This window comes from Pararge aegeria, chromosome 5, assembly GCF_905163445.1.
Source record: "Pararge aegeria chromosome 5, ilParAegt1.1, whole genome shotgun sequence".
Classification (NCBI taxonomy): Eukaryota; Metazoa; Arthropoda; class Insecta; order Lepidoptera; family Nymphalidae; genus Pararge; species Pararge aegeria.
The window spans coordinates 9,196,843-9,211,978 of record NC_053184.1 but is presented as its reverse complement, the minus strand read 5'-3'; the positions used below and the strand labels follow the sequence as shown (position 1 = coordinate 9,211,978).

Below are 15,136 nucleotides of genomic sequence, written 5' to 3'. Positions count from 1 at the left end.
ATTTTCATATAATATTTGTTTATATTTATTTATTTTATGTATTAATATACTAGGTAACTAAGTCTTACAATTCTTGCTGGTAATTAAAACATGTTGTTTGCTAGACTTCAACTGGAAGTGTAGACTTGACATATTGAGGGATATTACTCATGGGAGATAGAGCTACGTGTAGAATCTTTTGGTTAGATCTACTTTACTTATAATAGCAAAGCATATGTTCGTAAAAAACTTTGATTTTTTTTGTTTGATTTGAGCGGTACTCTGCCAATACGTCCACTTCCATTAAATTCTGATTCGGACCTGTCTCTTTAAGTTAAGTGCTATAGCATCCGTTACTTCGGCGGTACTTTACACATTTAAGTTTCCTCGCACACGGGCCACTAGCCACAACCATTTCAGGCGGGCCGCCACTGACATATTTTCCGTAGCAGCAGACAGCAAGCAGCGACAATTTGGAGCGTTTGGTGGCCACCGGCGTCAACGGCGAATCCATATAATATTTATAAAACTACAGGAAATATGTCGGTGGCTCCGTTTTGGTTGTGGCCAGTGGCACGTGGGTGGAGGACACTATTTCGTGCGGCAGAACCTCGAGCGATGCCAGTTAAAAATAAAAATTTGATGATTGAGAAGTAGGTACTCCATATTTTCTCAACCTACGCGGTAATGTGGTGCTGTTAATTGCAGCAGCTTGGTTGTTGCGAGTTGTACTACATCACACTTTTATTATCAACCTATTACTGGCCACTACAGGGCACGGGTCTCCACCCAGAATGAGAAGGGTTTAGACCGTAATCCACCACGCTAGCCCAGTGCGGAGCTGGTAGACTTCAAACACCTTAGGGAACTCTCAAGGTGCCTTACGATGTTTTCTTTCATCGTTGCAAGCAAGTGATATGTTGTTAAATGCCTTAATTGCGTTTTTAATAGACACTCGGAAAATTGAGAGGTGCGTGCCGTAGATCGAACTCGGTCACCCTAGCCTAGCTTCGGCCTAGGTAAGCCGAAGCTTAAACCAATAGGCTATCACCGCTTCAATATCATAAATCGGAACTCTTGTTTATTCAAAGAGAATTGGACTCTTGGGCTCACTCTATCGAATCTTGGCTCGCGGTAACTGGCAATCTTTGCCTGAATTCCCCGCAAAACCGCAGAATCTCTTCCTATTGATCTTCCATGTTGCGGTATTTCTTTTATCAATATTGACAGGTTATAGTGATTTACGGTACCTCGGTACAGACGAAGTATATTCACCCCATAACAGTGTTTTATATATTTCTAGTTGACGGGCCCACCTTTATGTTGGAAGCCCATCGCCTGCAAATCCATACCTACGTTCCCACGCATACAGACATTACTAAATGTTCTAAAAGAAAAATGCGCGAAAACGTGGAAAAGCTGAAAGAATCTTTTGAAGAAGAGTTCGAGGAAGCTGTAGATAATCTGAAAATTCATCGAGAGTTGAGCAGAAGGAAGAAGAAGAGTAAGGAAACCTTGCAGGAATAAGCATATAAAATGTTGCAGATTGCATCACCGGCGAAACTGAAAGTACAAGATATGATACAATATACATTAGAAGGTATTCCTGATGACGCCGTAAAAAGGTTATTTTATATGGAGCTAAGGATTCTAGACAGCTTACCAAGCAACACTTCGCAGGATATGCGATGGACACGTCCTGAAAGTTCCGCCCTGTGTCTAACACTGAAAGATATAAGCCTCATGTACTTGTAATTACACATTCAAGTGCGTTTATCACCATATAAAAGGACATCAATGGCGGCACTACCAGCCGCGCTACCAACAAAACGTTACTGGTTCACCTTCCGATGGCGCAACCATTTGTATTCATCGTTTCATTTTAACAATGAAAACTCATGGTTGCGCCAAACTATGAAAGATGGAAAAATACGTAGGCATGCGCGCTTAAAAAAGGGTTTTACGTCAAAGGGAATAAATTTTAATGAAATACCTCTACATATATAATTTATTTCTTAACAACCGTAGGGAAAGTTTTTTATGAAAAATGGTACATACAATTAAAAAATCAGTGGCAAACGATGTCCGTAATTGTCCGTAATTGCAATGGAATATATTTTGGAAGTATTTTGATAAGTTGAATTTCTTATTATTTTTTCGACAGGTAAAAGACCTAGATTTTGGTATGTTTTGTTGAATAATTATATAAATAATATCATTATTGCATTCTAACTTTTATGTTTAAAATACATGGGGTTACGACATAAAAGTACCTGTTATTGGATACCTATAGGTATGGCACCGCCTGTTGCGAGTATCATCATCAAATATTTATGATGTATTATTAATAAGTGTCAACTTTCCTACTATCCTATCTTAATATATATAAATCTCCTGTCACGATGTTTGTCCGCGATTGACTCCTAAACTACAGAACCGATTTTAAATTAAATTGGCACACCGTGAGCAGTCTGGTCCAACTTAAGAGATAGGATAGCTTAGATCTTTAAGTAAAGTCACAATTTTATTTTATTGCAAATTATTTGTCTATAATTAATTGACAGTCACATGTTATATGTATATACAACTATACTCATTTAAGGCTTAGCGATACTGAATACTTAAAAAACAAAATCAAACGCAGACGAAGTCGCGGGCAACAGCTAGTATCTTATATAATAATCTCGGAATCGGCTCCAACCATTTTCATGAAATTTAGTACACAGGGGTTTCGGGGGTGATAAATCGATCTATCTAGGATTAATTTCTAGAAAATGTCATTTTATTCGTGTTTTATCGATATATATATATATATATACGAGTGTATCGAACTTTCCTACTATCCTGTATCTTATATCTTAAAACGAGCCATGCTTGTATATATATAATTGGAATCTCGGAATCGGCTCCAACCATTTTCATGAAATTATTATACAGGGGGTTTCAAAATTTTTCAAATTTTTAATTTTTATGTATCATTTTCCATAAAATACGACTATTTGTTTAACTCGACTCTATCGCGGGCGAAGTCGTGCGGGTCCGCTAGTAGAGTACTTAATAGAGTACTCGGAAATATTGGGGTAGATTTCAATAGTATTTTTCGGATTATTATAATATTCAATTCTATTTTTCATGCATAAAATAAGTGAAAGTATATTCGATTTATAAACTACCTATATGGCATCGAGTATTGCGAATATATAAACCAAATTTTATGTGAGTCAAAGCCACCGCAAATTCGCATCTAGCAGCTTATCATAAAAACCGTCACGCATGAACCCATGTACCTGTTACAAAGGGAATTCAAAGCCTTTGAGAACAGCGAACGCAAGGTAAGAAGGAAACACTTGTAAAGTAATGGCTACAATGAGCTTTGTTAATAAAATATAGGTTCGGGGAAAAAATGCAAACTCACATTAATATAAAAAAATACGATACAAAAAAAGAATGAGTAGGTACGAAACAACATTTCTTATACGTTTTGTTATCTAAATCATCTTTTTTTTATTCCCCTTGACTGCAATTTCACCTAATGGTAAGTGATGTTGCAATCTAAGCGGGTTTACCTGTTAGAGAGTATGGCAGTTATATTAAATCGGTTTAAATGCGACATGTTAGTAGTGCGACGGTAGGTTTTTAATTGTATATTTGTTATGCGATTACTCCGCCGATTAATAAATAAATAAACCGATTATTATGATCCATTTTTCGTTTTGTTTGTTTTACCTCAGAGGTGGTCCATTAATTTGTTCATTTGCTTTACAAAGCAACATTTAGTCAAGTGAAACGGATGATGAAAACCACGAATGGTCACCGTAACTTAACAATAATATGTATAATATTGGTATTGCGCTTCGATTGTGGTATGTGGTTGATAAGCGACTGTTGATAAAGGACATGATGGTGAAGAGCCGGGAGAACTCCTCAACCATTAACGCCCCGACTTCGGGAAAAGCTATATTTTGTAAAAAGTTATGAGCAGTTGCCTATTTTAACTTAGATAATTCTATATAGACCTATATGTAACGTATATTGTTCTATCTATATATTCATTTCCGCTTTTAATTTTTCGCTGTTTCATTTCCTCGCAAAAGTGAAATGTTTCTTCTTTCATACGATATATTTATACTATTCTTACCACGCGACACGTGTTGTGTTCCATAAAAATAAATAATAAAAACTGTCTACTGTAGATGTACGTAGAAGGTAGTTACGTAAGCTTAATGATATGAAATCCCCGCAATGAGAATGTATGAAGAAAGGCGCTATTGAGTCCGGTAGGTAGGTAGGTAGGTAGGTACCATTGAAGGCGTACTCTGTTAATGAGCTCTACGTTCCTTCGATGTTGTCTGTTATATTTTTCCATTTCAGCTTTTTTAAACTAGCTGTTGCCCGCGACTTCGTCGACCGCGATATACATGTGCCTCATAATTGTGGCAGCACTTTATGTATTTAGGACAGCCAAGCCTGGTGTGAAATCGATAAACATTTTCGTCCCGTCTCCAAAGAGAACTGAGCTTAATTTTGGGATAAAAAGCATCCGTTATTACTTCTAATACCTTCAGGAATATGTGTACAAAGTTTCGTGATAATCGGTTTAGTAGTTTTTGCATGAAAGCGTAACAAACAAACCTACATTCACATTTATAATATTAGTAGGTAGGTATTGTTGGTATGATTATTATATTAATATTTTCTATAACTATAATGTAAGTACTTAATAATTATGACAAAAATATCCTTCTAATCTGGACTTGTTTATCTGTTGCAGGAGCCAAGCTCTTGTTACAGAATAAAAAAGGTAAAATGTTTCAAGTATGAAATTAAATATACAGCAATTTCGGCCAGCAAAGACTGTGCAGTAACATTTTTACATACAGCCTGCAGCGCCTAGTAGTTCGGTGTAGTTTCAAAGATAGTATGATACACATGTTCATTGTTCTCTCGGTGCTATTTTCTCAGTTATTACTTTTCAAGAAATAAGTATTTGTAGCAGTAATAGAACTAACGTTTATAGCATAAAAGTTAGAATATCACGTGTTCGTTATAATATTTTTATTTTATACACGGGTTGAGAATTATTATAAGGCTGTGTGTGCATTTGAAATAAGAAAAAACTGGAATTCGTTTTATATGATATGCCATAATCAGCGATCATCAAAATCATCATCATCTCTCTTACAGCTGGGCGCAAATCACCTCTCTTATAGGGTAGAGGGCTTAAAGCATTGACCTAATACTCTTCCAAAGTGGGTTCATAGATTTTAGCACATGTCAGTGCTATTAACCGGTAACGAGAGCTTAACGTGCTTTCCGAGGCTAGAGACTGGCCACTTATAATTTTCTAACCTCAGCATGGTACTGATGGTTTTTAACCAGAAAAACTCAATGACTGAAAATATTTGACACGATTAAATAGTTTTCTTTTTTAACATCCTTAATTATCCCTACTAATATTATAAACGTGAATGTAAGTTTCTTTGTTACGCTTTCACGCAAAAACTACTGAACCGATCATCATGAAACTTTGGAAACATATACTTGGAGGTAATAGAAGTAATATAGGATACTTTTTATTCTGAAATTATGCTCACTTTCTTTGGGAGAGGTGGTGAAGAAGTTTGACGATTTTACAAAAGGACTATATAAAAAGTGATAGAAATGTTCTTCGTTAACTTTATCATATAAATTAACTAACACTGCGATTTCGATTCATCCTATAACGATTACTATTTTTTGTAAGTGATATGAGGAGCTGAGACTGGTCAGACAGTTCTTTTCAGATATTTTTTATGCGAATAGATTTTTTTTTTATTAGAATACACAACTGAAAAATATCAGTACAACTACACCTAAATTTAATGTCCATGTTTCTCAAAAAATAAAAATAAACGCAGACGTAGTCGCGGGCAACAGCTAGTATTATTATAAATACAAAATTTTGTTTGTTTGTTCTTTCTCTGGAGAGTAACATAGGTTTTTTATTTAACGAAAATAAACGACTGCCAAGGGATTTGTGTTATCGCACTTTTGTGTGCCGCCTTTCCGAACGGTAACGGTGCAGTGGCGCCACGTGACAACTATCGCGAAGTTTTAAGAACGCAACAGACATCATGGAAACAAGGATTTGCGGAACATATTTATTGGTCAATCATAGTTATATCAGTTATATTTTCCAAATTGGTGATTATAAATGTAAATACTTATATGATGACTACCGGACCCCAGTGCCATCTGTCGGGCTGATTTGTGAATTTAAACCATCCAGGGTGGTCCAAAACGCATACCAAAAAATTCATTCAAATCGGTCCAGCCGTTTAGGAGGAGTTCATTGAAATACACACGCACACAAGAAATATATTTATAAAGATAACCCATGTGTCGTCTTTTATTTGTAAAAAAACGTCAAAACAAAACAATTTTCACATTAAACATACCTGGCATTCAGCATCTCCAACGTAGCAGAAGTCTCCGGAGACAGACGTGGGTGCCCAGAGATGCTCGCTGCTGATGGCAGTGTCACTCCAGTCAGGTGTCGAGCGAATCACTCGCGCACCGCCGGCACTTTCGCTTGTGCGTCTGTTAACAAACAAACATATTCAACTGAACAAAGGGTTGTTAAAATTTGGTCGTCTTTTTTTTTATTACACTCCAAGTTAGCCTTTCACTGCAATCTCACCTTGTGGTAAGTGATGATGCAGTCTAATATGATAGCGGGCTAACCTGGTTGGTCCTAATCGGTTTCTACGCGACATCGCACCGTAACACTAAATCGCTTAGCGGCACTTCTTTGTCGGTATGGTGGTATCTAGCCACTGCTAAAGCCTCTTATCAAGCCAGACTGGAGAAAATTCAGAAATTATAAATGCCCAAATTGCCCCTGCCGGGAATCGAACCCGGGACCTCCTGCTTAAATTCACAGCGCTCACCATTGCGCCAGGGTGGTCGTCAGTATCTACTATGCTGATATAATTTCGTGTTTTCTCCATTAGACGCAGGCAGTCCCTGCTACCATTTGTTTATTTTTATTCCATGACAAGTTAGCCCTTGACTGCAATCTCACCTATCATAGCGTTAAGTCATGATGCATTCTAAGATAGTAGCGGGCTAACTTGTTAGAGGTGTGGAAATCGGCGTCTACGCAAAATTGTACCGGAACGCTACATCACTTGGCAGTTTGGGCAAGCTTTGTCAGTTCCAGTGGAATATTGACAAATGGATTACTTTTCTGTCTTGGTGTTAAGTTTGATGGTTGGGAGAACTTAGCTGATTGCAATGGCTTACGCACGTGACGCATAAGCGAACCAGCTACACCCTAGACTTGATAGGGCTGGGCTGGGTGCTGTCAAAAGTCCAATTTTTTTAGTTCTCTTTTGTTCCGGTTTGATGTCGCGTAGAAACCGATTAGAGGTATGGGTTCAATATACCAGTTATCTCAGACTGCATCATCGCCAGGTGAGATTGCAGTCAAGGCCTAACCTGAAGTTGGCTAAAAAAAACCTTCTATAATCTACGTAACATTCGTGTAATGTATGGATATCAACAATTCGATATCAAACAATCAAGCAAACAAAATAACCAGTGTTGTTTTTAATTTGACATGTGTTGTCGCACTTCTGGTTGCCGCTGTTCCGAACGGAAACGGTGGCGCCACGTGACAACTATAGCGAAGTTTTACGAATGCCACCGAAGCGCCATCATGAAAAACAAGGATTTGAGATCAGAGGGTCGTGAGGTTAAATACTTTTTGCGGAACGGACATCTGGCAGGCAAGAAATATGCTTGTCAGACGAAAAAGAGGGACAGAGCAGAATTATTGGACAAGCGAGGAATATGAGATAGACTTTCCAAAGAATGTAAAGGTATTGTTCTAATGTAAGGTTTGGTGATAGTAAATGTAAATGCTTATACGATGATAACCCATGTGTACTCTTTTACATGGCCGGACCTTTTGTGGCGCCTTTGAGATTAATTTTGCCTGTGGCTCCCCATTCTCAGTCAGTATTTAAGTGATTGGAAATTTCAAATGATAAGCGATTGATTAGCGCACACCCCAGTTGATTGCTTGATAAAAGTCGTATCGCTTCCGTCCATACCTAGTTGATATAATATGCACTCATACTAATAAAGCAATACATCGTTTACATATTTGAACGGAACCACTAGAACGATAAAAAAAGGCTGTTTGACAGATCATCTTGCAAATGATAAACTTTTATTTATAACCCAAAATTAAAAAGAGATTAACGCAAACTAATAAACTCAACTCCATAATTACTAATTACGAGTAACTGCACAATTCGCCATTGGTACAAACACGCATTGGTGCAAGCAGCGAACAAAAAAGATGTTCGTTCGATGTTCGCTGGTTACAATATTTTTACGTGAAGACTATTCTGAATTTAAACCTTTTTACTCTAAAGCGGGCTGCATTTTGAAAAAGAAATAAAACCAGATTTAAAAATTCAAATGAGCGTTCTATTCTCAATATTATTTTCGTTCGTTTCGCATTCCTTGTTTTGCTTCGTGGAAATAGTATCTTTTCAAAAATAACTATAAAAAATTTAAAAGTGTACCGAAATCAGAAGTTAAAAATTAATAACAATTTTATCTATAATATTATTGTTCAAACATATTATATTCATTGTTCAAAACATAAAATAGAGTAATCGTCATAGCAACATTTAGAAGCTGTAAGCTTATAGTTATATCACATTTTATTGGTAAAATTTGTAAGTATTGTATTAAATTGTCTAAAGTTTGTAAATAAAACTTGGTGGATTCACGATAAACCGTGAATGGGTAAGGTCAAGCTTCCAACCATGTCATGCTATTTGTTATGGTCATGACCCAGCGGCATATACCATGAATCTTTGTCACCGTCCACAGTTGCACGTTGTGGTGTAAATTCACCTTAATTAAACAAAACACAATTGAATGTGTGAGATGGTTTTATAACCCTACGCGTTTCTAGTAACTCTGTACCTACTTGATATCACCGAAACCTGGTCGCCAACTATGAGCCTGATATATGTTAAATAGAGTATATGTAGACGTTGAGATCGAGACGTTGAGATGAGATAGCGATTCAGCACATAACAAGTTTTGGTAGACACTTTGATTATATCAAAACGCAGAGCGCTGGGAAGTGGTATTGTGTTTAAGTTATTCATCTTAACTAGGTGGACAAACAGAATTGTAGAGAGTCGCTGCTTACAAGCAGTAATTGACTAATGATGATTAATGTTATTCTTTTGATTTTATAGTGAGAAACATGGATTGCGCGCATTGCAAACATTGCAAAGGGACCATGGAAGGATGTGCATCGATTAAGTGTAGCCGCTGTACATCTCAGTTTCACCTGGAGTGTGTGAGCGAGCACCTTGTTTCAAGCACAAACAGCTGGAGGTGCTGTAATTGTCTGTCTTCTTCTATAGCACCAGGAATTTTAAAATCCGTCCGAGCATGAACATTATCCTATTTACTTTGTTTTTACGATCTAAGATATTAAATGTTTCAATCAGTTTTATTGCTAGTTTTTATAGTTACCTCGTGTTACAATTCTCGAACATTTCAATCTGATTAGTTTAATATTATTTTCAATAATATACCTGAAAGCGACTGCATAAATTGACAGTAGTTTGGTTTGCCAAACTACAGTACCTTTATTATATAGATTCTTTTTGGTGCATGTGACGCGTCAATGACGCGTGAAACTATAAAAACACTACTCCTAGGTATAATAAAGCACACAAAAATATTTGATATCCGTTTGAATGCTTCTTGATTATAACATTTTCGGTTTCGCTTCGAAGCGAAGTTTATTCTTTATTTTATGTATATTCTGATGTTTGTGTCCATAAAGTAAATCTTCTTCTTTTTCCTCGTCCCAATCGTCATTTACATTTATCTAACTTAACATTTTAATTTACTTAAGATTAAGTAAAAATAATTTACTAAACTACTGAAAAGCTGTAAACCAACCATGGCGAGTTCTAATTCAAGGTTTTTACATTTGGGTATCCTAGAGTTATATATTATTTTTGCCAGGTTGCTCAATAAGGCACCTGTACAAGATAATTTAAATGGTTCCTTTATACTTTATTCCCAGTGAGTGAGCTTACACTAGTAACAAAGATTTGTAGTAGTAATACTAGTATTAAATCTTTGTTTGCAGTGGTTCTGCTAAACAATTCTGATGATGTGGGGGTTGGGGGTCCCCGCATTGCATTGAGCACAGAACTCAGAACAAGTATTGAGATAACAAATGCCATAACTAGTATGCCAGAACAAAACTATTTACCGAAGACTAAACTAAAATCTCGTTAAAATACCATTGACTCAACGATCATTACATACGAATGCGATCATAATACTTTAATCGAATGCATGCATGCTAACTGGATACTTGGATTGGAGCATGAAGGATAGTGTCAAATAAATGCAGTCAAAGAATTAAAACAGTTTAAATAAAGTTATGGTAATGGCTTCGTCCGCACAGAATATCTTTTTTCCGGTTTCTTGAGGTTTATAGTAGCTAAGAATACTCCTTGTAAAGTTCTTTTGCTACAGGTAATTAGGTTAGAAGGCTGGCGGGAGCGGATCTGAGTGAAGTTCACTCTCGCAGAAACACTTTTGCACACAGTATTTTAATAACTTCTGCGGTTTTAATGCTTGGTTATTATTTTTAGTTTGTAACTTTGAAACTTTTATCTTCTTTTTAACATGTTCTCATGTATTTAGAGTTTTGCATTTGATATGTGCAAAAGATTTAGAAACAGTGATAGCCCAGTGGGTAGGATGTTGGCTTCACTTTTGGCCGTCCGAGTTCGAATCCCTGCACGCACTCCTAACTTTTATAATTTATGTATGTTCTAAAATAACACTTAAGCAAGTGGTATTTTAAAACACACATAAATTAAACGGTGAAGGAAAACATCGTGAGGAAACCTGCATGCCTGAGAGTTTGCATATTGTTTTCAATGGTGTGTGGAGTATTAATCCGCACTGGGCCAGCGTGGTGGACTACGGCCTTAACCCCTTATCACTGTGGGAGACCCATGCCATGTACTGGGCCGGTAATGGGTTTATGTGATGATTACGATGTACAAAAAATCTATTTTCAAAGAATACCTACATAATTAATGATATGCTTACTTATCATACCACCAAAGTTAAATAATCATTCTTTAAAATCTTCAGATGATAGATTGAAGTATCTTCATTGAAGGTTCGTTGTTCTTCAAAACTTGGGCTAAATCGCAATATATGTTTTCAGTCAAGCATTTACTGCGATCGGTTTGTAAAAAACAATACCATGATGATAATAATATTATGTATAAAAAGTCTTAACTGGCCGTTAGTAGTGGCTTATCTCTATGAAGCCTTCTTATGGTGGATTAAAGCGAACGTATGTATCCACCTAATACGTCATGATCAAAGTTTAAGTCAGATCTTAGAGGTTTGTAGGTATTATCTGTATTTGAATTTCGGAAATCTCGAACAAATGGCTAAAAGGCTCGGTTCTTATTTTAACATTAAACAGCGGCCATTGCCGAACAAATGTTTTCAATATTATGAGTCATTTTCAACATTATCAGGTAAATAAGCATTAGAATTAATTACATATACAAATATTTCTTAGACCCCATATTTTGCAACTATTATGTTCTACGGTATTTAAAATACAATTTCTTAAAAGAGGCGATGAAATTGGTTTTACAAAACATTTTGCGCGTAGTTTCAACTTTGGAGAGAATTAGGACGCCGCTTTCAGGTTACGTTACTAGCTTACGACGCGAGACAGATACGAGTATCTTCCGCAAGCCGTCAAGATAAGCGAGACAAATTTACCATTAGATTCACCACAAATGCGGAAAATAGCTGTTTTGTTATCTTCATAAGAAACATTGAGGTCGTTATTACTGAAACGATCTTAGTAAGTGTGCAATATGTATTCACTAAAAGTTCCCAATTCCGGCTTAACGTAATTGTTGTTTCAACAGTAAGTAATACGTTACACGTGTCAGGCAGTGAAATTGCTCCCGAGTGAACATGCAACTTTACTAGAATTCATCGTCTTTGAACTGCTATTAATTCCCGTGGCGCGTGGTGTTCAGAAGTTCTAACCCACGTTTATAGTGGGGATCTCTATGCGTCGAAACACTAGGTTAGTTTAGGAACACCTATTTACATAGTAATGTGCTCATTTTGTGGCAGGTCTCATTCAGTTCGAAACTGCCAAAGTTATATTTCATATCCATCTCCATATCTCCCATAAACCGTTATGATAAACGAGCCTTAATTAAACTAAATTCTAGTCATTTATTGACCACAGTGGAATTTCATATAAGGATTTGAGCTCAGATGCTCAGATCTACTATATTAGTCCTATAACTGTGGCTCAGATGAAGGAGCTATACTATTCTGTGGATTTGAGAAGTTCTGTGGATTTTGAATTGTGGCCTCTGTTGTTCTATGGCATTCAAATCTTAAATGAGCACCAAATTAATTAATGATGATACAAAACTGCAATAAATGACTTAAATTTTGACACCTTTTTATAAGACTAGTAAACTTTTTTGTCCCTAACAGACTCAACAACGACTCGACTAAGTTAAATCATTGGAATGTGACCTTTATTTTTTTGACATAGAGTTAACTTTTCAAACTGTTTGTGCCAGTAGCATATGATGAGTGCACCACGCGTGGCCAACGCGCCATACGGTACATTATAAACACACTTGTAGTCACATAATGTATTGCTCGACATTTTAGTCGTGTCGGTTTTGAGTCGATAATATGTGGTGCCTAAGGCCAGTAAGGGTTACTGTGAGAATGATATCAATATAAATAGACGAAGTACTGATGAGTTACTTTGCTTTGTAATTTATCAAATTTTTAATTGATATCTGACATTTCTAAGATCTCGCTAATAAAACCTGTCAAAACGTCAAACGATTTACGCAGATAAGGATTATATAGAGGTTGAGGGACCGGCCCTTAATCACCTAAATGACATAATACGTAAGCACTTAGGTTGTTCAGCTGTAGTTATAAGTATACATATGCTAAGTTCATTTTCAATACAAAGTTTAGGTATATAATTGTAACACAAATTATCTCTAAATAAAATAAAATAAATTATTTCTTTGACGTTCCATAACAATTAACTAAACGGAAAACTCTTCAGTTTATTTATTAGTATAGAATATTTATTACATAGGTTTTTGATTTCAAGTAAAAATTGTTATATGTATCAAAAGTAAGACGTCTATTAAAAAGAAATTATTTTATTTTAGGACAAAACAATACTTATACAATTTTCATTTTCAAATCTTTAGGGCCAGCAATTCAAGACGAAAAAAAAATGGTTTGTGTGATAAATATTGACGATGATAATACAGAAAACTTGACACTAAACAATCCAACTCTGTCGCATATCATATTATCTTATAACCCTATCTTTAACCCTTGTCTTTCACATGTGTGACACTGCTTAACGTATCCCTTTTATTATATTCAGGGATAAGGTGGATTTCAAAGTAGTTATATCCTGTAATATTGCCACACACCCGGTTTAACGGGTTACATTTCACGTTTTATGAATAACACCGAATGGTTGAACATTCGCTTATGAAAGAACCGCTATAAAAAGACTGAGGGAAAATGTATTCCTTCAGTTTTATTAAATTCTGTGGACATTTAATTTATCCCTTTCATTATAAAAAATGCAAATCCGTACAAACTCATTGTGCTGCGTTTTCTTATGGTGTATTTGAAAGGAAGGGGCCCTACGCAGGGTAACAAAGGTTAGTTTTTTCGAGAGGGGAAAGTTGCTTAGTTACGTTTCGGGGTAAAAATTGGTCTGGTTGTTTGATTGTTTTTTATATCTCGATCTAGGGGAAATTTTGTATAGATGCAGCTTCTTGGAAACTCTCATAGGATACTTTTATCCGAGCAAACATTAGAGTAACGTGTCCGTGGATTTAAGAATATAGCAAATTTAACCTAGCCAAAATTTTGCATAGAACTCAATTGTATCCTGGAGACAACGTGTAATATAATAATAAATCGTGGGATACCGCTAGTACTATTTTTTTTTTCAAATTTTAGTTTGAATGTTACACGTCGAAAATGCCACTAGGTAAATAAAACAATTGTTAAGAAAAACAGCAATTAAATTAATTGTTGAAAACGACAAAGTCTGCAAAAAGCTTACCCACACTCGTGAAGAAATGGCTCATATTCACTGTCACTAAATTTCAGAATTTTAAAAGGTTTCATCACTACGATTATGATTATTTTAATTAGTTACCGGAGGATAAATTCAGATGTCCTTGCTTCACAGTGGACAAATTAAATATATATTAAATAGTTTCTTACCGAACGCTTATATTATTTCACGACAAAAAATATCAATAACAAGATAAAATCTCGTTATTTTAGTTGGTACAAAAAAACCAAAAATCCTTAGTCGGTTTTTGTTTAATTATATTAAAGTAAAGAGTGTCAGTTTGTTTATTTGATTCCTATGCACGTGTTAGGAAATAGGGAATTATAGCACTTTATCTATGATAAACCCGATGATTATATTAAATATATCAACAAATCATAGTTTGTATACTCATTGATAGTGTATTGAAAATAGAATAATGGCCTTTAGTAGACTGTCAAAGAAAAATATAGGATCTATGGCGGGAGACGCGAGTTTGACAAGTTAGATTGGCGGCAAAAGAAAAGTGAGGACGGATTTAAATTAATGAATTGAGAATAGAAGATTAAGTAAAGTATTGTGGATAGAACGTTACAAATTGGGAATAGATGATTTATAATGGAAACGACATACTTAACGAAATATTGTTGTGGCAAAACAAGAGTCGTATATACTGGTGATGGAGTTGAGATAAGTTGTTAAAAGTTGTTGGTACTATGGTTGTACCTGATGTAGCATCAGATAAGTATATCTCTTATATCCTTTGGGTTATTCAGGTATCATATATGGAGCCCTAGCATTATTTCATACAGATAGCTTATGTAGCATACGTTGCTCTATACAAACAATTGGTTTCAAAAGTCCTGATGTTATTAGTGATAATAGTAGTTATGTTTGACCTGTCTTATATGTTTTGTATCAAAGGGCCTAGCGTTATAACAT

At 35.7% G+C, this 15,136-nt stretch overlaps 1 protein-coding gene across 5 annotated transcripts in view; it reads right to left on the bottom strand.

Moving 5' to 3' along the window:
- The window catches only part of LOC120623593 (eye-specific diacylglycerol kinase), a 226,070-nt gene that overhangs the window by 37,246 nt on the left and 173,688 nt on the right, over window positions 1–15,136 (bottom strand). For all 5 annotated transcript variants that reach the window (XR_005658727.1, XM_039889635.1, XM_039889637.1 and 2 more), the window contains one exon: window positions 6,417–6,558. Coding sequence is in view for 4 of the 5 variants with exons in the window: in XM_039889635.1 (XP_039745569.1) it covers window positions 6,417–6,558 (142 nt within the window). In the remaining variant the exon portion in view is untranslated. The remainder of the gene's footprint in view (window positions 1–6,416; window positions 6,559–15,136) is intronic.